This window comes from Melospiza melodia, unplaced genomic scaffold (genome assembly GCF_035770615.1).
Source record: "Melospiza melodia melodia isolate bMelMel2 unplaced genomic scaffold, bMelMel2.pri scaffold_48, whole genome shotgun sequence".
NCBI lineage: Eukaryota > Metazoa > Chordata > Aves > Passeriformes > Passerellidae > Melospiza > Melospiza melodia.
This window is the reverse complement of record NW_026948796.1, coordinates 3,491,324-3,515,001: the sequence shown is the minus strand read 5'-3', so window position 1 is coordinate 3,515,001 and position 23,678 is coordinate 3,491,324. Positions and strand designations below refer to the sequence as shown.

General features: G+C 50.7%; 1 protein-coding gene across 1 annotated transcript in view; it reads left to right on the top strand.

The window, feature by feature from the left end:
- Positions 1-4,879: 4,879 nt before the first annotated feature.
- Positions 4,880-23,678, top strand: part of LOC134413698 (olfactory receptor 14J1-like) — a gene marked incomplete at its 5' end in the record, with an annotated part of 59,315 nt that continues 40,516 nt past the window's right edge. The window contains one exon of the mRNA XM_063147741.1: positions 4,880-5,341. Coding sequence (XP_063003811.1) covers positions 4,880-5,341 — 462 coding nt within the window. The remainder of the gene's footprint in view (positions 5,342-23,678) is intronic.

Below are 23,678 nucleotides of genomic sequence, written 5' to 3'. Positions count from 1 at the left end.
GCTCCCTGGGCCAGCTGGCACCAACACCTTCTCCCAGGCCTGCACTGCTGGGCACAGCCAAGGCTGAGCCACACTGCAGCTCCCTGGAAACCACAGTGGGGACTGCGAGGCCAAAACCCGAGTCACAGACAGTTTGTCACTCTTCCTGTCTGTATCTGACCAAGAAATGTCCCATTGTGGGGTCCCCTTTCCTGCAGTCACTGCAGCACTGGGACCATCCCTGGAGCTCTGAGCACGAGAAATGGCCAGCGTTGCACCTCTGCACTGACTCGGGGATGGTGGGAAATGCTCTCTGGGGTGGCTGGAACCATGGAAAAAGGACAGTTGGGAGCACAGAGGGAAACCCAGCTGGGCTGCTGGACTGGGGCAAGACATCTCTGTCTGGGGGAGAAGTTGGCTGTGAAACTCCCTCCTGTGGATGCTCACGTGCCCAAGAGTTGGGCACTGAAGAGCATCACAACAACAGACAGGAGGATGGGGCGGCCAGGATTAAAGTGCCTCAGGGGGGTCTGGACTGGCCACACAAGGGTGAACCCTGGACACCATCTCCAGGTTATCCCTGACTGTGAAACATGGGCTGAGATCAATCAGGGCCAGGCCAGGCAAAGCCCCTGTGGTGTGGGGGGGGCAATGGTGGGAATATAAATCTGGGGCGACATGTGGTCTTGGTAGTAGGTGTAGTAAATTGGGAGCACCATTCCTAAACCACAACAGCCCTGTCAGAACCAGTCCCTGCACTGTCCCCACTCTGCTGCCCCACAGCTGCTGGATCAGGAAGGGCAGTGATGCCGAATTTTGCCCCAAAAGGCAAGAATAACTGCTTAAGAGACTCAGTCTAAGTCAGATAAGCAGGAGGTATTTTATTGCGACGCGTCGGAGAAATCACAAAATGGACTTCTAAATTATGTACAGCAAAAGCGGGTTTTTATACAATTTTAAACAAGGATTACATCATTTATTACATGCATATTCATAGGCAGGCGGGGTCTTCCAGGAATTCCTGGTCTTCCTTAGTTAAATTTTAAGCTTTTCCTAATTTGGACTTCTTCCTGTTATCTTTGGCATGTTTTTCCATGGCTTGGCTGAAGTTACTGTTGTACTTGGCTTGATTCTAACGGCTTGGCAGGTCACTTTAACTTATTGACTTGATTCTAACGGTTTGGCAGGTCACTTTAACTTATTGGCTTCCACTTCTGCTTCTTCAAATATTTTAATTCCAAAGTTTCTTCTGTGAGTGTATTTTAGATTATTTATTAACGTATCTAGATATCTGATCAAAGTTCTTCCTAATAGTGTGTTTTAGGTTATTTATTAACTTCTGCGATTGTCTTGATATACTTTTAAGTGTCTTTTAATTCTTTTATTTCTCAAAAACTATTGTTCATTATAATAAATGGCTTCAGCAGAGCCATGGGGGAGGAAAATGCACAGGGACTCCTCCTGGGAGCGACCTTCCATCCTGATACTCAGACCCCAAGGCAGAAACCCCCATCGTCAGCTGGGAGGTCACCGTCAGAGTCTCTGCCAATATCCCACTTGGTGAATCATTCCCACTGAGATTTTGGTCCTTCCTTTCAGTTTCTTTACTTTTGGGGCTTTTAATGATTCCTCCATAAACATGGCAATTCATGTCCCTAATATGGCAATTCTTTCCTTTTTATGAAAGTGTTGGGAATTAGGCCACATTAAAATGCTGGCAGGGTGTGCATAGGTATTTGCAGCCCTGTGGAGAAGCAGTTGGGATATAAGAACCAAAGAAATGTAAAATGGTTTGAGTTAGAAGAGACCGAAAAGAGTCTCTGGTAAAACTCCCATTACCCAGGAACACCTTCACTCATTCAGGTTGTACAAAGCCCCTGACCTTAAACACATCCAGTGATGGGGTTTCAATTCTGAGGGCAGCTTATGCCAGTGTCCTGCCACCATCATCAAAAAATATTTCGTCCTTACAGAAAATCTAAATCTGCCCTCAGTCACTTAAAAGATACAGTGTATTATTCTGTATTATATTCCCCAATACAATCTTGGGCAAAAATGTACTCAGCCATTCCTGGACTTAAGTCACATCTCCAGGGCTGAGCACCTTTGAGAAGGCCCAGAGATCTCCCAGGATGGGATTTGGAGGCCCCAAGAACATGATCAGTGTATGGGAACTGTAAGTCCTGGGTTCGGTGGAGACTGAGGGCAGAACAAGAACAGCCTGTGAGGATGACAAAGGTGGATTCAAATATATTGGACCTCTTCTTCATAGTGGAAATGAATCTGAGATAGAAATAATGTCACCAAGTGCAGCTGTGAAGACCCAGAATGGAAACAAGGAGAGATTAATTTCCCTGCCAGGGCAGGGCTGTGGCACAACACATCTCCCAGAAGGAGTCTGGGTCAGCCCCAGGCTCTGTGTGGGCAGGCAGGGGCAGGCAGGAGGCAGAGCTGTCAGCAAAGGAAGGGCCCAGCCAGGTGGGGCAGCCGGGGGATGCCGACAGCCTGCAGGGAGAGAGGCGCAGGGCAGGGACACCGTGGGACAGCCTGGGCTGCACAGGGCACAGGGAGGGGCAGCAGCTGCAAGACAGCCCTGCCAGAGCCAACTTGGGCAGCACTTTGGCCATGGCTGCTGGGCCTGGGCCTGAGGCAGGAGCAGGAGACAAGTGACCCTTGCAGGCCTGGGGCCTCATTGCGTCCTTGTCCCTGCTCAGCAGCCTGGCAGGGGCCGCCCCATGCTCCTGCCCTGGGCATTGCACATCCCCACATGCCAGTGCCCATCCCGGGAAGAGCCCTGAGCAAGGAGGGAGGGACAGGATCTGCCTGGCCAGGGGCTGGGGCTCAGGCCTTGGCCCTTTGCATTCCTCAAACACATCCAGGTTTGCTCAGCACCAGAGACACCTTTGCCTTGTTGGTCCCCAGCTGTCATCACTGCCTCCAGTGTTCTGCTGTCCCTGGAACCAGGGGAAAATTTCTCATTTGTGTCTCTCAGTGGTACCCATTAAAACTTGGAAAACTTTGGAGTTTCAATTTAATTTTGAGTTGTTGAGAAGTTTTTTGAAGACACTCTCTCAGGGACTCAGTTTGATGTAAATAACACCAAATCCCCGAGTCTCATTTAAGTCCTTGTGCTGTGTCTATGCTGCTGAGCTTTAAAGGAACAGCTCTTCCCAGGACCAGCTCCTCTCCCAGCCCAGCAGGGCTGAGGGCTCTGCCTGCAGCCACTGAGGGGACAGGAGCCAGGCAGAGACAGGCTGAAGGCAATCAGGATGGGGAAGACATTGAGCTGAGACTTCACTTGGGGAAACATCTTCACAGCCCTGTGCATGGTGAGTGTGTGGGTGCAGGGCAATGTCCCCTGTGCTCCTGGAGGGATCTCCTGAAGCCAGAACACCCCACAGCCTGGGGGATGTGTCAGGAGGACTCTCCCCGTTTCTCTGTGGCACAGGAGGAGGAAGAGGTGGAGGAGGAGGATGTGCTGCAGAGCGGGGCTGCCCTGGGCACCATCAGAGGGACAGGGCAGGATGGCTCCTGCTGCCAGGGACGGCTGCACGGGGTGAAGCTGGGGCTGCAGCCGGGGCTGCTCAGGGCTGTCCTGCAGAGCAGCTCCTGCAGCCCTCAGGGCTCTTGGCCAGCCCAGGGCATGTGCCACCTGCCAGGGGCAGCTCTCAGCCTGCCTGGCAGCTCCCCATGGACGCTGCAGGGGAGAAGTCAGAGGTGGAAGGAGCCACCCCTATCAGGGCAGATTCCTCCTGCTGTGGAGATGGTGCTGCATGGCCAGGGCTGCTCTCAGCTTTCTCCTCAAGGGAAGGGAAAGGGGCTGTCAGCTTTGCCTGTGTCACTGAGACTCCTGCACTGTCAGCCTGGGCATCAGCAGATGTGCCTCAGATCTCCCTCAGACAGTGCCTCCTCAGCCTCCTCTCCCTACAGACAGCAGCAGCAGCACCTTGGCTTGCAGCATCTCTGTTTGTCTGGCCTGCCCTTAAGGCCCTGCTGCCAGGGAGATGCCCCTGGGCAGTGCCCTGTGCTGGGAGGGGTCTGCAGGACAGAGCTGAGACCCCAGGGCTGGGCTGGGCCCTGGCAGCACAGGCAGGGACAAGGCTTGGATAGAGAGAAACAGCTCCCAGTAGGCACAACTCCAGGCAGCAGAGAGCCAGACTAGCCCTTGGTATCCTTTCCTGTTCATGTGCATAGGGAAAGAGAGAAGGGTTTGGAAAAAAAAAATTCAGCTGGAGAATTCAAAAAGTCTACTTCATTTTTCAAAAAATATTAAAGTGTGATCACGGTGAAATAGAGAGAGGTTAAATGAACAAAGGGCACCTGTGTGGTTCCAGTAGGTCTGACTGCCCTGCGGCACAGGGAGCCCTGTTTTCCCTCAGGTCTCCCCAGTATTCAGGCTGAGTGCAATGCTGAAAGTAAAGCAGTAACTCAGAAGGAGCACAAGCCTGAAATCAAAAAGGAAATCTGTCCAAGCTTGTCAATGTCTTTTTCAACAGCGCACCATGCCCAGAGTGAAGGAATGTCCAACAGCAGCTCCATCAGGCACTTCCTCCTCCTGGCATTGGCAGACATGGGGCAGCTGCAACTCCTGCACTTCTGCCTCTTGCTGGGCATCTCCCTGGCTGCCCTCCTGGGCAATGGCCTCATCATCAGCGCCATAGCCTGCAGCCACCACCTGCACAAGCCCATGTTCTTCTTCCTGCTCAACCTGGCCCTCAGCGACCTGGGCTCCATCTGCACCACTGTCCCCAAAGCCATGCACAATTCCCTCTGGGACACCAGGGACATCTCCTACAAAGGATGTGCTGCACAGCTCTTTTTCTTTTTGTTTTTCCTCTCAGCAGAGTATTTCCTCCTGACCATCATGTGCTACGACCGCTACGTGTCCATCTGCAAACCCCTGCACTACGGGACCCTCCTGGGCAGCAGAGCTTGTGCCCACATGGCAGCAGCTGCCTGGGCCAGTGCCTTTCTCACTGCTCTTCTGCACACAGCCAATACATTTTCATTGCCCCTGTGCCATGGCAATGCCCTGGGCCAGTTCTTCTGTGAAGTTCCCCAGATCCTCAAACTCTCCTGCTCCAAATCCTACCTCAGGGAACTTGGGCTTCTTGCTGTCAGTGTCTGTTTAGCATTTGGCTGCTTTGTGTTCATTGTTTTCTCCTATGTGCAGATCTTCAGGGCCGTGCTGAGGATCCCCTCTGAGCAGGGACGGCACAAAGCCTTTTCCACCTGCCTCCCTCACCTGGTTGTGGTCTCCCTGTTTCTCAGCACTGCAGCATTTGCCCACCTGAAGCCCCCCTCCATCTCTTCCCCATCCCTGGATCTGGCTGTGTCAGTTCTGTACTCGGTGGTGTCTCCAGCCCTTAGTCCCATCATCTACAGCCTGAGGAACCAGGAGCTCAAGGCTGCAGTGTGGAGACTGATGACTGGATGCTTTTCAGAAACATTAAACTGCTGGCCAATTTCCAATTTCTTAAATAAAAAGACTTATAATAAAAATAATCTTTGATACTTGTTGTTGGTTTGGTTGTGGGTGTTTTTCCTTTGTTTTTTTTTGGTTTTTTTTTTTTCTATTGTCCACAAAGGACTGTCATTCCTTGTGCCATTTCTCCTTTTGTTTCCCTCCACTTTAACTCCAGACTGCGTCAATGAGGAGCTGGTCTCTTGGTGGCTTTGAAGGAACTAAACGATCTCCCAGCATTGTTTTCACCAGAGATGCCCCTTGGGTTCTCTTCTCTGGAGCTGCAGCAGCAATGTCTGTGTGCAGAGCTGGGGCAGATCAGTGCTGGCCCAGCAGCTGTGCCCAGCAGCAGCAGCACTCAGTGTTGCCAGTGCTGCTGCCGTGGCCCTGCCCCGCTGCCCTGGTGGCCCTGGTGTTGCTGTAGGGCCTGAGTGCTCTCGGGGCCGGGCACAGTCCTGGGGGTGGCAGTGCCAGGGCTGCAGCAGGGACAGGCCATGGGCACTGCTGGGGCAGCGCTGATGCCTGAAGCCAAGCCCTGGGGGCTCCAGGCTCCTTGCCCAGGCTCTCTCAAGAACACGCCCAGGCCAATGCTCAGCACAGAAAAGCCCTGTGAGCAGCCCCAGGCTGGCCGTGGGCAGGCTGGGAGCAAACAGCATGGCTGGGGCTCTGCAAGGGCCCTGGGGCAGACGGGAAGGAGCAGCAGAGCAGGGGCTGATCCATCCCCAGTGCTCTGCACAGCCCAGGGCAGCGTCCCAGAGTGTCCTAATGGAGCTGCCAACAACATCCCCCCTCTGCAGCCCTGGCCTCTCCCCCAGCTCTCAAAGGTGCCCCATCCTTGCAGGCACAGACACGGCAGCCCTGGCTCAGCAGCCCCTGTTTGCATTGCACACAGCAGGCGGGAGCACCCCATGCTGTTGGTGTGGGGACATGAACCTGAGGGAGCACAAATGCCATCAGCCCCTGGGGCCAACATGGGCTGGGGAACACCAGGGAAACCACTTAATTTTGTCCTGGACTCTGCAGTCAGCCAGAAAGTTTGTTCCCATCAGCTGGGAGTTTCCTGTCCCGCTGCAGACGCTGTTGCTCAGAGCCGGGGCTGCCTGGCTGCCACCTGAAAATAGCCCTAAGCATTTCCTTTCCTTTACCTTTGCTTTCTTTAGCCTGCCCTGATACAAATTTCTTCCTCTTGCCCACTCCCGGAGGCCCAGAACTGGACACAGCCCTTGAGGTGCTGCCAAACCAGTGCTGAGCATAGAGGAAGAATCACTGCCTTACTCCTGCTGGCTACCCCATTCCTGATCCACAGGATTTCCAGGGGTTGGGTGAGGCAAATAGTGGGGTAGGGGTGAGGACAAAGTGTTATTGATTTTCAGCCATGAATGTTCTTGATCTTCATATCTATTCAAACTGCATTAGAGGTAGCTGAGTGTCAATATAAATTAGACATTTGTGATACCAATCTATAAACAGAAAAAGAATACTGGACAAAATAGTTCTCTCTTTTTTTTTTTTTTCAATATAGCAGATTCACTTTGAAGACACTTCTGAAATCTGTCCAAACAAATCACATAAGAACTGAAAACTTAAATTATTCCCATGGACTTTTCTTGTTCCGAACAAAGTGTTTTGAACAAAAAGTTTATGAGTGTTTGTCACGGAATTCCTGAACTGATGAGCTCAAGAAAGGAAAGGCCTCTGGAGTAAAAAAATTCATCAGCAACCTCCAAGTGGCGGAGGATCCATCCCCATCAGAGCAGCAATGAACAGAAATGGGCACAGCTTTGTGCCTGCCCCAGCTCTGAGATTGGCCCTGGGCCTGGAGCAGGAGCAGCTCTTGATGGCCCCAAGGCCAGGGCTCTTGTGCTGTCCTGGGCAGATGGGATGGCAGCAGGGGCTGCAGAGCTCTCAGCACCTCAGCCCGAGGGCAGCAGGGCAGCCAGGGAGCCTCCTTTGGCCTTGGCCAGGCACCTTCCCCCATGGTGGGGCTGAGTCCTGTGGCAGCTGCAGCTGCTGCTGTGCCCTTGCCAGGGGCTGAGGACGTGGGGCCAGTGCCCAGAGCAGCCTGGCCTGAGCAGAGCTGTGGGGCCAGAGCCGGCTGGGCTGGGCTGGGCTGGGGAGAGGCCCTTGGTGCTGCCCAGAGCTCAGGGCAGCTGGCAGAGCTTGCAGGGAGCTGGGCTGGGCTCAGAGAGCCTGGCCCAGAAACCATCAGTGTCCATCTCAGCCTGGCTGAGAGTGCAGGGGCAGGACTCAGGCCAGGCCTTGTGGGGCACGAGCAGCAGCTGTGCAAGGCATTGCAAACAAGCAAGTGGCCCAGAGAGGAGGCTGCTCTGTGCCCTTGGGGGCATGGACAGAGCAGGGAGGGGGCCCAGGACATTTGTCAGCTCCAGCCTCTGTGCCCATGTGTTGGCAGCCCTGGCTGCTGAGCCCAGCTTTGGCCTGGGCTGAGTTTGGCTGTGGCCCAGCCCCATCCTCCTGTGGGGCTCAGGGCCTGTTCCCGGCCATGGCCAGCCCTGTCTGGCCTCTCTGCTGGCCCAGAGGCTGCAGAGCCTGGCGCAGGGCTGTCTGTGCAGCCCTACAGGTGCCAGGGCCTCTGCAGCAGCTGGCAGAGGCTGCCAGGCAGGGAGACCATGGGGCACAGAGCCCCAAGGCTGCTGTGGGCACCACGGCACGGGGGCCGTTCCCAGCCGCAATGCTCCTGGCCTGGGCTGGGCCTGCACAGGGGCTGGGCCACCATGGCTGGGCCAGCACAGGGCCATAAAGGGGCCACACAGTCGCTGCCAGGGCTGACAGCAAGGCCAGGCACACACAAGCAATTGCTGAGCATGGCCTGCGCTGGCCAGGCCTGACTGTGCCAAAGGCAGAGCTCAGCTGCCCTTGGGGGCTGCAGGAACAGTCCAGAGACCAAAGAGCCTCCATGGCTGTGCTGGAGACCAAGGCTGCAGGAGGGAAATGCAGGGCTGCTGTGGGATGGGGAGGGCATTGAATTCCAGCACACACCTCAGCTCTCTGATGATCCCCGCACCATGCTGGGCCCTGTTACAGACTGGAGCAGAGCAGATGTTGATGGGACAGGAGCCCTGTGGGCCTGTCAGGGACCTGCAGCTTGCAACGTGCTCTGCTCTCCCTCAGGTGTTTTCGGAGACATCCAATCCTAGCTGGGCCCCTCAAGGCACAAGTGGCACTGCCTGTTCATGGGTACACAACTGATGTCTGCCTGGAAAGGGGCATAGGTGTTAATACCTGTTACTTTCATAATATACAAGCAAATCTTTATTATCTGTGTCATTTGAGTACTCTTAAGGAATGGCAACGTTTTCCCACCAGAAACGGGGATTTCCTGGAAGCGTACTGATGGCAGGAGAAGAAATACTGATCTTCCCATCTACTTGTGTCACCAATAATCAGTCTATTATTTAATCTCTCTCTTTTCCATCAAGTGCTTCCATCTCTCCTGGTTAAAAGGCCATGTCTAAGGACATCTCTTCACTAGACCAGCTGGATATTTGTTCTTTCCATTGGTCCCAGATTTCCTCCACCAGATGCTCTCTGGTCATTCAAGTGCCTCTCAACTGACTGGTTTCATGCTTTGAGCTTCAGGGAGTTGCCCAATCTTTCTGAAGTTTAAATAAATATCACATAAGGCGACATCTTAATTGTCTTTATATCTATCACAGAATTACCTTTTCTTATATCTATGTCTAAAACTGTTCCTGCATAGGAATCCTTTAGGGATGGTGGACATGTCCGATGATGCTGGGACATTGCAGAGAGCTGAGGAAAGAGCTGTGATGGTTATTAAACTGTTCAAATGTTCAACTTGTGTTTGTTGGCAAGAAACCTTTCTGTACCTCTGAGTGTCACCAGGCCCTGAGCCCAAAGGACACAAACCTGATCGGTTGTGGTTCCCAGTGCAGTGGCTGCACTTGGAACTTGGCTCTGCACAGGAGAGCTCTTCATCCCTTTTCTCTCTTTTCCTCCCTCTGGGCATGGAGAGAGCTCCTGACTTCAGCGTCTGACTCATGTGTACAAAGAGCAAGTCTGGGCAGAATTGGGGCAGGGAGGGTTTGGGGGGCCTTGGGATCTGTGCTGGGCACAGAAGGTGTTTTCCATTCTTCTGAGATTGTCTGCTGTGGAAAGTGGATTTAATATCCAGCAGAGGAATGACTTTTGCATTTGATAGAGCTGTGCCATCCCCTGGCTCTTTTGGCTGACCAGAAATGAACATCCCTCTTTGTCTCGGACAGCTCCTTCTCCAAGGAAAGCAGGTGGGAGTTGGAGCCAAGGAGCTGAAAGCTGCAGGTGCAGCCTGGGCTGGAGGGAGCTCAGATTTGCACAAGGCTGCTCTGAGTGCCAGGACTTGGATGGGAGAAATGGTGGGGTGGGGATAGGGACAGAGTCTGATTGATTGTCAGCCATGAAGAGTCTTGAATTTCATATCCATTCAAACTGCATGCGGAGGTACTTGGATTCAATGTCAATACAAGATTGCATCTATCAATTTATTAACAGGGGGAAAAAACCTAAGCAGGACCTAAGAAACTTTTCTCACTGTCTTTTTAAATAGAATCTATTCAACTTGAATACACTACTGGAATTTTTCTAATTAACCACAAAAGATTTGAAAATTAAAATCAAATTGTTCCCAGAGGCTTGGCTTGTTCAGGTGCTCTTAATGTTAATGAGCCCTGGGACACTGAATTCCTGCACTGAAGACCTGAAGGCTGAACAAGCCTCTGGAGCAGGAAAATTCAGCAGCAGCCTCCAAGGTGCTGAGGATGTCAGCAGCCCCCACTGAGGCCATCTCTGCCCAGAGACCGTGGGGGAATGGGCAGACAAGGAGAGCGTCCCTGGGGCTGGGGCAGCACAACTCAGAGGCACCAGCGGCTCCAGCTGGGAAATGGAGTGTGGAATGTGGCTGGGAAAGCCCTGCCTGGGCTGTGCCAAGCAGGACACACAAGTCCTGACCCCATCCCCCAAACAATTCTCTCAAACAAGAAGATATTTAAAAGGAATTGCAGTTGTTTCTGTACCCTGAGTTGGACTCCCTGGGAAATACAAACGCAAGATTCTGAGGAGCTCTCATGAACAAAACAGCCTTTACTGGCTGCTTTAAAAGATCAGAGAAACTTCTGCAAAATGTTTATTATGACATTTTAGTGAGTTTTGTTAATTTGTTAATTTAAGATTTTTCAAATCTTCAGATTTCTTAATTAATGTATTGATGAGTGTGGTGGGTTTTCATGTCAGTTAATTATTTATGTATTTATTTCATTGTGAGAAAGGATTACGGGAAAGGTAAAGTTGGCCTAACATTTTAAAAGGGTATAAAGAAATGTTTATTAAAAGTAAATTTAAAAATAAAAAAGTAGTAGAAATTCAAATAAACCATTTTTGAACGCTTTGTTTTCTTTATAACTTTTTCTTTTTACTGACAACGTAAAGAAAGTAATCTTAAAATTTCTAGTTTGTTTACTATTTCTAGAATAGTCTTTTTAAATTTAATTTAGGGAGAGAAGTTTTTCTTTTTAAGCTTATTAAGATTTTTTTACAAGAGGAAAATATAGGTTTTTTGTGATTCTTAATTCTGTCATGGATAACAGTTGTCTGGGCAACTCTGTTATTGTGAAGTTGTTTTTATTACTACAAACTTTTTTACAGCTTGTTGATGGGCCATGTCAACTTATGAGGTATTGTGTTAAAGATGAGTTCTTTAAGGGTAAAAGGTTTTATTTTTTAATTTTATAATTTTTTTTATCTCTGGGAAGAGCTCTTCTTTTGGGGATACTGTCTTTTTTTCCCTGACTAAACTTTTTTTAAAATTCTTGTTATTTTAACATTTGTTTAATTTTAACATGCAGGTTTTTGTTTGATATTAATTTTAAATTATTTTAATAGTTTTTTGTGCTATAAAGAAGAAGAGTTTTTTCTTTATAGTTTATAAAAAGATTTTAGTTTTAAGATTAAGGTATTTTTCTTATTTTTTATTTGGGATTTAATTTCTTCTTTAGCGACTTTGAGGGGTTTTTATTGCTTTTTATATGCTTGTATTTTGGTTTTTTTTTCTTTTACTTGAGGGAGGATTGAAGTATTGAAAGGATTAACACCTGACCTTCCAGTAACTTGTGGTGGAAGTTGTAGTTGGGTTGTGTTAGGATTGGTTTTATGGTTGGTTTTTGGGGTTTTTTGTGTTTAATTTTTTAGTTGTAGGGTTATTTTGTATGGGTTGTAGGGGTTTTTGGTTTTAGTTATGTTGGGTGGAAGGCACTTGATGGTAAGATTTTAATAGCTGTGGCTGGTTTAGTTCTGGTTGGGGTTTTGTAACCTCTTTTGTTTTCCTGTTTGGTAGTTGTTGGGGTTTGGTTTGGTTTGAATGGGGCTGATGGAGAGGGGGGTGGCCTGCAGAGGGGGGAGAGGCCTAAGCCCACTGCAGGGTTGCTCGGTTTGGTTTGGTTTGGTTTGGTTGAGATGGGGGCCAGGGCTAGGGCCTGCTGCTTCTTTGTTGAGTGGAAAAGAAAGAGGAGGTTCCTGGGATTTTTCATCTTTAACATATGTGTTTCACAGAGGTGAGTTCAATATCTTAGTGGTTTAACAGATTGTCAGTTACACAAAAAGTTTTGTATTACTTTTTAAAATTTTTCTCATGTAAAACTACAACATACATACAATCCACAAAAAACACTTCTCAAAATATTGACTTGGCCCCTTCAACTTCACAAACTCTAAGCCTGTTCAATATAATGTTAATCAAAATTTGTCGGAGCACAGAAATGAAGAAGAAGACACAGAAAGAGAGAAAGAAAAAAAAGATCCAGAGAAGCACAAACACAGCTGCCAACTCCTGGATTCTAGTGTTGTTCAGATGGAAATTCCAAGAGGATGCAGGGTCAAGATGTGTGCTTGCCTTGTGGTCAGCTTTCAATACTGCTTGGTCTTCCTGGGCCCTTCCCCCAGGTGGGCCTTGGGCTCATTTGGTCCCTCAGGAGCTGGGCTGGGGGCTGTAGAGGTGGCTGTGGAGCATTGCCTGTGCTGTGCCAGGGACTGGCAGACACTGCTGGGCTGGGATAGAGGCTCTGGGGGATTGGGGTTCCAGGGCAGGGCAGGGCAGGGCAAGGCTGGACCTGCCCCTTCCTCCCCCACACAAAATGTTTTGAGCCAACAATCTCCTCCAGTCTGTCACAGTAAGGCAATATTGGAGGTGAAATCCCACTTCGGGCCATGGGCACCATGGATGAGAAGGACAGTTCTTTTCCATAGGAAGAAAAGCACAGGCCACAGTGTTTGGAAGACAGGTGAGAGCCTCACTAGACCAAGGCCAGTCAGACGTGTCAGTAATAGCAGATTTGGTATGGGAGCAGTCTTTGGATATAGGAAATTTTGGAGGTGGAACCCCAATCTCAGCCATGGGCACCTAGAGAATCAGGAGAGTTTTTTTCCATAGGAAGAAGAGCACAGAGCCTTCCCCAGTGTTTTGGGGACAGATGGGAAGTGACCCTCATGCAACCACTGCCAGCCAGACTTGTCCTGGCAATAATCTTATGTGAACAATCTCTGGATATAAGGAAATTTGGAGGTGAAATTGCAATTCTGTCCATGGATGCCTGGTGGAGGAGGAGAGATCTTTTTCATAGGAAGGAAAGCCCAGAGCTCCATCATTTGAATAGCAGATGAGAACAGACCCTCAGCATGCCAAGGTCAGCTTTCAGGCAGCCCCTCGGAGGCCAAACTAGCCAGACCTGTTCCATGTTCCCTTGGTTCCATGAGGCCTTGCAGTGTCACAATGGACTCTGTGATTCCACAGGACCCAGAGTGTCGCATGACTCCTCTGTTCCATGAGGCCTGCTATGTCACAATGGACCTTTAGACCCTGGGGGTTTGCAGTGTCACAATGGTCTCCTTTGGCTCCCAATGTCACAATGATCCACTGATGTCACAATGGACCTTTGGTTCCATCCAGCCCTGCAGTGTCACAAAGGCCTCTTGGTTTCACGAGGTCCCACAGTATCACAATGGTCCTCTTGGTTCTGTGGGGACCTCCAGGGTCATTTTGGCCTCACTGGCTCCATGGAACCTCACAGTGTCACAATGCTTTGCTTACTCTATGGGGCCTCACAGTGTATTAATGGTCCCTTGGTCTCACAGAGTCCCACAGCGCCACAATGGTCCCTTGGTCTCACAGAGCCCCATAGTGTCACAATGGTCCTTTGGGATCACAGGGCCCCACAGTGTCACAATGGTCCCTTGGTGTCACAGGGCCTCACAGTGTCACAATGGCCCCTTGTTTCCATGGCCCCTGTGCTGCTGCATTCCCCCCTCCCCTTCTCAGGCTGCCCTGCCAGATGAGAAATGCTCCTTGGGGCTCGGCCTTGTCCAACAGCCCCTGGGCTCAGCTCCTCTGCAGCTCATCACAAACACTGTCTGCTCCAGGCACTGCTGCTTCCCAACCAGCTCCTGTTTCCTTTAGGAGCAGCCCTGGGAACTGTTCTTGTTCCCTCAGTGGCACAACATCCCTGTTCTCACACTGTTAAAGAAAGCTGTGGATGCCAAGTGCGGCCAGGATGAACCATTGCTGGGACTGAAGCCCCTCTCTTGGGCCCTGCAAACAGCGCTCCAAAAGGAGCCCTTGGAGCTCTCCTGGGCCAGTGACTCCCTCTGAGTGGGGCCTCTCCCAGCTGGGAACTCTCCCGTTTGCTGCACTCGGGAATCCTGAACAACGACGGAGCCTGGGCTGATCCCCCCACTCCTCCAGGCTCAACCCTTTGCCCTCTGGGAAGATGCCAAAGCATCAGCAGTGAGCATTGCCTGCCCTCAGGGGAATTGCTCACAGCTGCCTGGACCTGACTCCTTGTGTCTGTGTGCACACAGGAGTGCCTGTGCTGGGGAAATGCTGCTCTGTGAGGGGCTTGAGTGGTGTGGATGGCTGAGTTAGTCATGCCTGTAAGGAAGGTTGAATCACAAGCCATAAGTTAAATGCTGCTAAGAGTTGTTTTGCTAAGTTGTTAAGTTTAATATAAGTTTATAAGCTAAGTTGAATATGGTTAAGTATTATTGTACTGTTAAATCATTCAGTCATAGGTTATAAGTAAGGTTAAATACTGTCAAGTGCTGTTCTTTTGCTAAATTCTGAAGTCTGAGGTATCAGTCTAGGCCTGTAAAGTTTGAAATCTGGTTAGCTTTTAGGCTGTATTCTTTTTATCCTTGACCTCATTGCTCTTTTGTCACATACATGCACGCACACACACACACACAGAGGGAGAGTTCTTGGTTCATTTCTGGTTTGATTGCCTGGATTCTGTTTGGTTTTGTTGTTGCTTTGTTTCCTTGGTGTGCCTGAAGTGTCCAGTCAGGAGCAGAGGAACTCTTGCCAAGGAACTTTGTGCTGCTGTCCCTTAATATTAAATCTGGTTTTTGCTGATCCCTTGCCAGGGATTTTTCAGCACTCTCAGCCCCTCATTTGTAACAGGGTGAAGGAGCCCTGGCCCAGGCTCTGGCCCTGGGGGACATGGGGATGCTGCCGGGGGGTCCCTGTCTCCCTGTCCCACCCCCAGGGCCCCGGCTCCCCATCCCCGTGTCAGGCCCTGGGGTCGATCTCGTGAAAAATCCTCTGGGGGAGGCTGCGAGGCCGGGGGCAGGGGGGACCCGGGGGGACAGGGGACCCCGCTATGCACGAGCAGGGTTGGACTGCTCTGGGGGTGAGCTGTGAGGGGGGCCGGGGCAGAGTGACCTCCCCAGTGACCTCACACAGCCCCTGTGATGTCACACCATCCCTGTGATGTCACACAGGCACCTGTGACATCACACAGCTTTTTTGCGATGTCACACAGCCACCTGTGATGTCACAGCCCCCTCTAACATGTCACACAGCACCCTTGTGATGTCACAGAGCCAACTCTGGGATGTCAGCCTGGAATGTCAGGCAGTTGCACTGTGATGTCACAAAAGACTCTGTGATGTCAGAAAGCCACAATGTGATGTCAGAATCTGTTCTGTGATGTCACAACCTGCTCTATGATGTTACACAGCCAGCCAGTGAGGTCACAACCCATTCTCTCATTTCACAGGGCCACCCTCTATGATGGCAGGATCTCCTCTATGGCCACGCACCCTACTCTATGATGTCACAGAAGCTGTTAGATGTCACAACCCCCTCAGTGATGTCACAAAACCCTCTCTGTGATGTCATGCTGTTATGAGTAGAGAAGTTGCCCATTTTATTAAAAGGTTGCAGAGTTCACAGGTTGGGCCAGTTGCTGCCAGGGTGGAGTTCTAACTGTTTGTTGTTGTAATCACCTGTTTTTAATAGTTTTTTGTTAACTACCTGTTGTTGCTGGATGCGAATTCCCCTTTTTGTCGAGTGGCACCCTGCTGCTTCTGGGAGGATGGCACCCGGGATAGGAAAGAGAGGGGACAACCAAGTTGGCATGCAAATGATATTGGGGTTGGCATGCAAATGAGGAAGCTCTGCACCAAACCTAGCCAAAAACCCCTAAAAACATCAAACCAACATGGAATTGAGGGATCAAAGTGATGTCTAGACGTGAAGAACAGAACCCAGTGTCCGCTAAAACTCTTTTTACCCCTCATCCTAACCTAAAAACATGTTGGCTGGAAAGAGGACCTCGAATGTCAAACCAAAATACTGGGAATCACCTGGTGCTCTGGTGAGGAAGGAATCCCCAGCTCTGCCTGCAGACCAGTGGACAAAGCTGCACTCTTTCTCCTCCTCTGTGCCACTTCTGGGGGCAGAAGCGGTGTGAGACCCATGGGATTACCCCACCTGAGCTGATTTTTAATGAAGACATTAAAAAGGAGAAAGATCTCCTGCCTGATTTATTTTGTTTATATTTAAAAACCAATACATGAAATAAAAAGGGCAAGGAGACTTCTTCTCCTTTTTAATGCCTTTATTAAAAGTGATCAGCTCAGGATTGGGCAGCTCGGTGGGGCTGCAGTCTCCCGTCGTCTCTACCAGGGCGACTCAGAGGAGGGGGATATGCGCAGCTTTGTCCTATAAGGGCAGAGCTAGGGAATCAGGTCCTCATGGGAGCCTTTTAGGGCATGATGATCCCTTCGTTGTTCGTTTTCAGATTCCCGTCCACCCGGTCTCAGCACAGGGGACGACTCCTGTGGTCAGGGCGAGAGGGACTCCAAAGGTGTTCCGCATCTCTGCAGGCTCAGCACTTGGCTCCTCAGGTCCAGATATCACTCCAACCTCTCAACTCTTAGTTCGCTCATTGTTTTGGGGTTTTCTCAGTACGTTTGGAGCTGTAGTCCCCCATAGCATGCTGGTCCTGGAGTCACTTTGCATAGCCACCCCCCCCCAGGTCTCTTCACTATTTTGGGGAAAAGTACAACTTAGCCTCGGGCAAGGCTCTCCTAATACAAAAGGAGCAATTAGCCACAACGACCCGCGATTACAATAAGAAAACAGGCAGAACTAGAAGCAACAGTGCTCTGGCTGATTTTTTTGTAACCTTTTGTCACAAAAAAAATAGCAGAATTTTTGTTCATAACAATACATTTTTAGGAAGCAAAAAAAATTACTGGTCTTTGGTTCTAAGTAATACAATTCCCTTCATTCATAAGTTGATCTCCATTGGCTATTTATTTATTCCTCTTTATGGTAACTAGTAATATTTGAGGTTTTTTGTCATCTTTTTTATCATCTTTTTCTCAGAAAGGGTCAAGGGAGGCACTTTGGGGTCCCTGGAGACATTTCTGGGGCACATTTGGGGCAGTTTTTAGTCTGGCGAGGGAATTCAGAGAGAACTTGAGGGTCTGGAGGACACTTGAGGGACCCCGGTGGGCACTTGGAGGGGCCCTCAGAAATTCCGAGGGACAGTTCAGGGTCTGGGACAGAACTTGGGGGTCCAGGGGAGTCCTTGGAGGTCAGGGAGGGGAATTTGGGGCCCTTTGGGGTCCGGGCGGTCCCTTGAGTGGCTCTGACGGGATTCTGTGGGGCGCGTGGGGTGATGGGAGTTGAAGGCGTGGGTGTAATACTGTTCAAGGGGGCCGCGGAGAATCACGGGAGTTCAAGGCACAGCTGCAATGGCTCTCGGTGGGGCGTGGGGCATGACAGGAGATGAAGTCCCGGCTGGAACAGCGCTGGACATGTGCCATGGAGCATGATGGGAGCCGTAGTCCCGGAAGTGACTCCAACTCTTTGTTTGGAGGTCCGGGAAGTCTCTTCGGGGCACTTCTGCATCCGAACAGCGATTTGAAATCCTCGGGGGAACGTAAATGGTTCGTGAGAACTTGCAGGGGTCTCGGGGAGCTCTAACCAGGCTCTTCAGGGCACGGGGCATGGCAGGAGTTTTAGGCGCGGGACTGTGTTCTGAGGGCTCTGGGGCCACGGGGGATGAGAGGAGATGAATTCTCAGAAATGGCTGTACCGGGCATCTGTGGGGATGGGAGCACTCAGGGGATCTGGGGACACTTTTCAGGGGTCCCGAAAGGGTGCTGAGAGGGCACTGAGGGATCCTGGAGGGTCTGGGGGACAATTAAGGGACAAGTGGGGGGTGGATCCCAGGGTTCTGTGGAGTGCAGGACATGACGGGCGTTGTAGTCCTGGCTCCAGTGGGGCTCAGTCGGGCCATGGGGCATGACGGGAGTTGTGGCTACTGTAGGCACCGTCCCCGAGTCTCCGATCTCTGGTGCTGATTGGCAGGAGTCTCGGCAAATGGGATGTAGTGGAGGCGGGAACAGCCCATTCAACTTCTCCAGTCCCTCCCAGTACAGCCCAGTTCATCTGCAGTAAAGCTCAGTTCATCCCAAGTAGAACCCAGTTCAACCCCAGTGCCCCTCCAATCCCTCCCAGTACAGCCCAGTCCCTCCCAATACACCTGAGTTTATTCCCAGTCCCACCCAGTTCCCCTCAATATCATCCACAGGATGCCCCAGTGTCCCCAGTCTTCTCCGCAATGGCCCCAGTGTCCCCAGTACGTCCCAGTCCTCCCCAGTGTCACTCCCAGTATGTCCCAGTGTCTCCCACAGCGTTCCCAGTATTCCCCAGTATGTCCCAGTCCTCCCCAGTGTTTCCAAGGACAGTTTCATTTCTCACAGTGGCCGTGGCAGCCAAACCCAGCAGTGGGGTCAGTGCAGTGCCCATGAACACAGTCCTTTGCAGGGGCCCAGTGCAGCTTGGGCTGATGATCCACCCTCACAGCTGGCCCAGGGCAGCTCTGCAGTGCCTTTGGTGGCACCTGAGGCTGGCACACACCTGAGCAGCGTGTCTGTTGAAGTGGGGAAACTCAGCAGTTTGAGATTGCTGCGAAAAATCCCAAAAAGGGAAAACCCCTCTTAGGCTGGGTGCAGCCATTTCTGCAAGCACAGCATGGCTCAGGGGAGTAAAGACAGACAGGTTGGGGCTGGACAATGTGGAGCAAGGTTGTCCATACTGGGTCAGAGCTCAAGGCACAGCTTCTGTGAGCAGGCCAGAGCTGCTCAGGAGAGACCCTGGGTCAATATCAATCATGCAATGCTGCAATCACCTCTGCTCTAAAGAGAAATAAATTAAAATACTTCATTTGAAATAGGAATGTGTATTTCTTACAAGTTCTTTGAGATCTTTCTCCATAACTGGTCTAGGAAAACTTTAATGATTCTCACAGGGCTTTGATGTTGTTTACATCAGACTCAGTACCTGAGAGTCTCTTCAAAAAACTTCTCAAGTACTCAAAATTAAATTGAAAGTCTGAAATTTCTTGAAGTTGTTATGGGTCCCCCTAAGGGACATGGATCAAAAAGTGTCCCCAGGTTCCAGTTAGAGCATAACACTGGAGGCAGTGATGGCAGGTGGGGACAAACAAGGCAAAGGTGTCTCTGGTGCTGAGCACACCTGGATGTGTTTGAGGAATGCCAAGGGCCAAGGCCTGAGCCCCAGGCCAGCAGCCATGGCCAAAGTGCTGCCCAAGTTGGCTCTGGCAGGGCTGTTTTGCAGCTGCTGCACATCCCTGTGCCCTGTGCAGCCCAGGCTGTCCCACGGTGTCCCTGCCCTGCTTCTCTGTCCCTGCAGGCTTTCGGCATCCCCCGGCTGCCCCACCTGCCTGGGCCCTTCCTTTGCTGACAGCTCTGCCTCCTGCCTGCCTCTGCCTGCCCACACAAAGCCTGGGGCTGATACCAAAAGGGTTTATTCCATGTTTACCCTGCCTGTGAATGTTCAGTCCAGGAACAAGACATGCAGGAGCTGCTTTCCCAGCAAGGATGGGTGGAAGAGCAGAAGAAGACATCTGGCTCAAGGGTACAGGGATAGAGAAAACAAGAAGGGCATCTGGGAACTTGGGGTGGGTTTTATGGAAATGGGTAAATTGTAATTCATATTTTGCAACTGCATATGTGCAACACACTGGTAGAATTACACGTTCATGTGAGGTTGGGAGTTATCCCATGTTGGACCTTTGACCTGAATAAATTATACCCTCTGAAATAGCAAATTAGTGTTCAGGAGCCTTATTCTGATATTTCAGAGATTTGGTGACAGTGGTTCCTCACAGAAACAAGGAGTCAGCTGTGACACTGTGCAAACTCATGGAACAAAGGGTCCATGGTGACACAGCAGAACCCCATGGAACCAAAATCCATTTTGGCATATTGGGGCCACATTGAACCAATGCTCCATTGTTATACTGCGGATCCAAGGGGACCATTGTGACCCTGAGAAACCTCTTGGAACCAAGGGGCCATTGTGACACAGCAAGGCCTGGTGGAACCATGGGTCCATTGTGACACTACAGAACCTCACGGAACCAAGGTGACCGTGTTCTGCTGCAGAACCTCATGGAACAAAGGGACCATGGTGACACTGTGTCATGGTTTAGGCCTGGCACAGAGTCAGTGCCCCCATGAGAATACCCTCTCCCTGGTGTCTGCTGTTAGATGTGACCACGAATAAGCAAAGCAGGCTCCAGCTTGGAAATAAAGAAAACTTTATTAACTAAACTACAAGAAAAGAAGGGAAAAACTATAAGGGAAAAGTTTAAAACCTTACAAAAAGCACTTTCCTCCTCCTCCCCACCAAATTTCCCAATGTAATACATTCCCCCAAATCACCAACTCTCAGTCCAGCACCACCCTCAACACTCAATCCTCAGTTCATGAAGAGGAGAGGAGTCCTTCTTGCACCACAGGCTTCCCCTGGAAACACGCTGAAACCTCGTGTGCTCCCATGTCACTGGAATGTCCTTTGCCATTATGACATCTTTCCTTCCATGCCCAGTGCTCTCACCATTGTGCATGGACCAGAGCTGCTTTTAGGGTTGTCTTTTAAGGATGCCTTGTCTCACTCCAAAAGAGGCACAGTCTCTCCTTCGGGACATCTGTCCCCCCCATTTATTCACCCCCTGGGGCCGAGGTGTACCCTCACTGAACCCTCTCGGTTCTGAGGCACTGCCTCCCCCTAAATGCAGTGTCTGTGTCACAGGAATAAAAAATGGTTCAGTCTATGGCCACACAAGAAAAGTCCATCCAAAAGGCCACTCCATCTCTCCCCCCACTCAGCCAGTCTTCTCCACTTCTCTCGGGCCTAGTCCTCGTTATCTCATCTTTTATCTCTCTTCTTATTCAGCTCCGAGGAGGATCAGCATTTTTGCAAGGTCCCAATCATATAAGAAAAGGGTTAAAAATTTCAGTCTCTGCCTGCCCCAGAGCTCCGGCACTCCCACGCTGCTCTTGCCGGGCACCTTCTTGCTGCACTCCCCACTTCTCCTCCTCGGCCAGCTGCTATCACATTCCGTTGTCGGCTCTCCCTCTCTCTCTCCTGGGGTGGGGGGGCGGGGGTGGCTTGAGGTCTCTTGGTGCTCCTCCACCCTTCCATCCTCAAGGGCCTCCTCACCTCCCACCTCTGTCGAGGCCCAGGCCTACTGCATGGCTGCCTGTCAGCGGAAGGGAACCAGGACATCAATTTGATCATCACAGGCTCAATTTTATTGATCAGTATGGCAGGTTAAATACAGTTAATAATGAGCTTCATACATATTGCAAAAGTTGAGCTCAGGATTGGTCAGCTTACATATCAGCACCTACGCCTACTTCTACATTCCTATGGTTCTACTTTTGATACTTTCTACATATTCTTAGGATATATTCAGGACTAATCTCAACTCCCTATCCTCATGTTGCAGCAAGGTCACTGCTGACTCTTCCTTTCAGCTTGCTGACTGCTGACTTTTCTCCTTCAGCTTAACCAGTGGCATTATGTCAGTGTGGCCTTTCTCAGCTAACCAATTATTAATAATACTCTCCACAGCTACCCCTCCCCCGCCCAGCAGCAGCTGGACGGGGGAGGGAGATCTGACCTCTTTGCGTTGAAGTCCCAAGAGAGAACTCCCAGGGCCGAAGCTCTGGTTTTGAACCCCTGTGTGATCTCAGAGGTGTGTCCAAACCCCACTGGCCACATCAAGTGCCAATATCAAAATCTGAGCACTCATTGGTTTGACCACACCATCCCAGAATTCCCACTTTTTCCTGGTCAAACCAGCACACAGTGCAGAACTAAGGAGAGTGCTGCTGGCAGCATGAGAGCTCATGGAACCAGAAGTCCATTGTGACACAGGATGGCCTGATGTACACCAAGGGTCCCTTGTTAAACTGTGTGGCCTCATGGAACCATGAGCCATTGTGACACAGCAGGGCCTCATGGAACCATGGAGGCCATTTTTACACTTGGTGGCCTTGAGAAACCAAAGGGCAATTGTGGCACTTCAGAGCCTTGTGGAGCCAAGGGGACCATAGTTACGCTGTGAGGTTCCATGAAACCAATGGCCTGTTGTGACACTGTAAGGCCTTATGGGATCATGGAGACCATTGTGACACGACAAGGCCCCATGGAGCCAAGGAACTATTGTGACTCTGTGGGGTCTTGGCAGGCCAAGAGGCAGTTGTCACACTGTGTGGCACCATGGAACCAAGGAGGCCATTGTGACACTGCAGGGCCCCATGGAACTAAGGATCAATGAACAGTACAGGACCCCATGGAACCAAAGGTCCATTGTGACATTGAGGGGCCTCATGGAATCCTGGAGGCCATGATGACACTTAGAGGCCTTGTTGGATCATGGGGCTCGGCAGGGCCTCACAGAACCAAGGAGACCCTTCTGACACTGTGAGTCCCCATGGAACCAAGGGTCCATTGTGACACTGCAGCACCAAGGAGACCCCTGTGACACTGCAACGCCTCATGGAAGCAAGGGACCATTGTGACACTGTGGAGGCCATGGAAACAAGAGGCCAGTGTGAGACATCTGGGCCTGATGGAACCAAGGATCCAATATGACACCACCACTGTGACACTGCAGGGCCCCATGGATCCCAGGTAACAGGGAACAGGCCTGGTTGACTTGGCCTGACTGGTCCAACTGCCCTTGGCATGTCGAGGGTCTCTTCTCATGTACGTCTGAAACCCTGGGGTCTGGGCTTTTCTTCAAATGGAAAAGAATTCAAGCATCCATGGCCAAAATGGGATTCCCCCTCCAAAATTCCCAATATCCAGGCATTGCTCTCACATAAAAGCTGCCATTACCAACACGTCTGGCTGTCCTTGTCTTCCTGAGGGCTGGCTCTCACCTGCCTTCAAACAGTGAGGCTCTGTGCTTTCCTTCCTATGGAAAAGAACTGTCCCTCCTGCACAGGCACCCATGGCCAAAACTGGTACTTGTCCTCCAAAATTCCTACATTCAAGGGTTTTTTCTCCCAGACAAAAGCTCCCAGTACAGACAGGTCATGCTGGGCTTAGCTTCTGGTGGTTGCCTCAATTCTGCCCTGAAATACTGGGGCTCTGCCCTTTCCATCCTAAGGGAAAAGAACCATCCTTCTTCTCCAGATGCCCATGGTCGAAATTGGGATACCACCTTCAAAAGTCCTATATCCAATGATTGCGCCTACACAAAAGCTGCCATTACAGAAAGGTCTGGCTGGCCTTGGTCTCTGGTGCCTGCAGTTCCTCAGCCCCCGAAGCACTGGGGTTCTGTGCTTTCCTTCCTATGGAAAAGAATCTTCTTATTCCTCCATGGCCAAAATTGCTACTCCTCCTAAAATATTCACTATATGAACGGTTTCTCCCAGACAAAACCTGCTAGCTCTCGCTAGCATTGTAGAGTCTGATGGCCACCTGTCATCTACCCCTGAAACACTGGGGCTCTCTGCCTTCCTTGTGATGGAAATAGACCAGTCTCCTCATCCAGGGGCCAGGGCCAAATTTGAGATTTGGCCCCTAAATTTCATATATCCAAGGATAGCTCCCAAG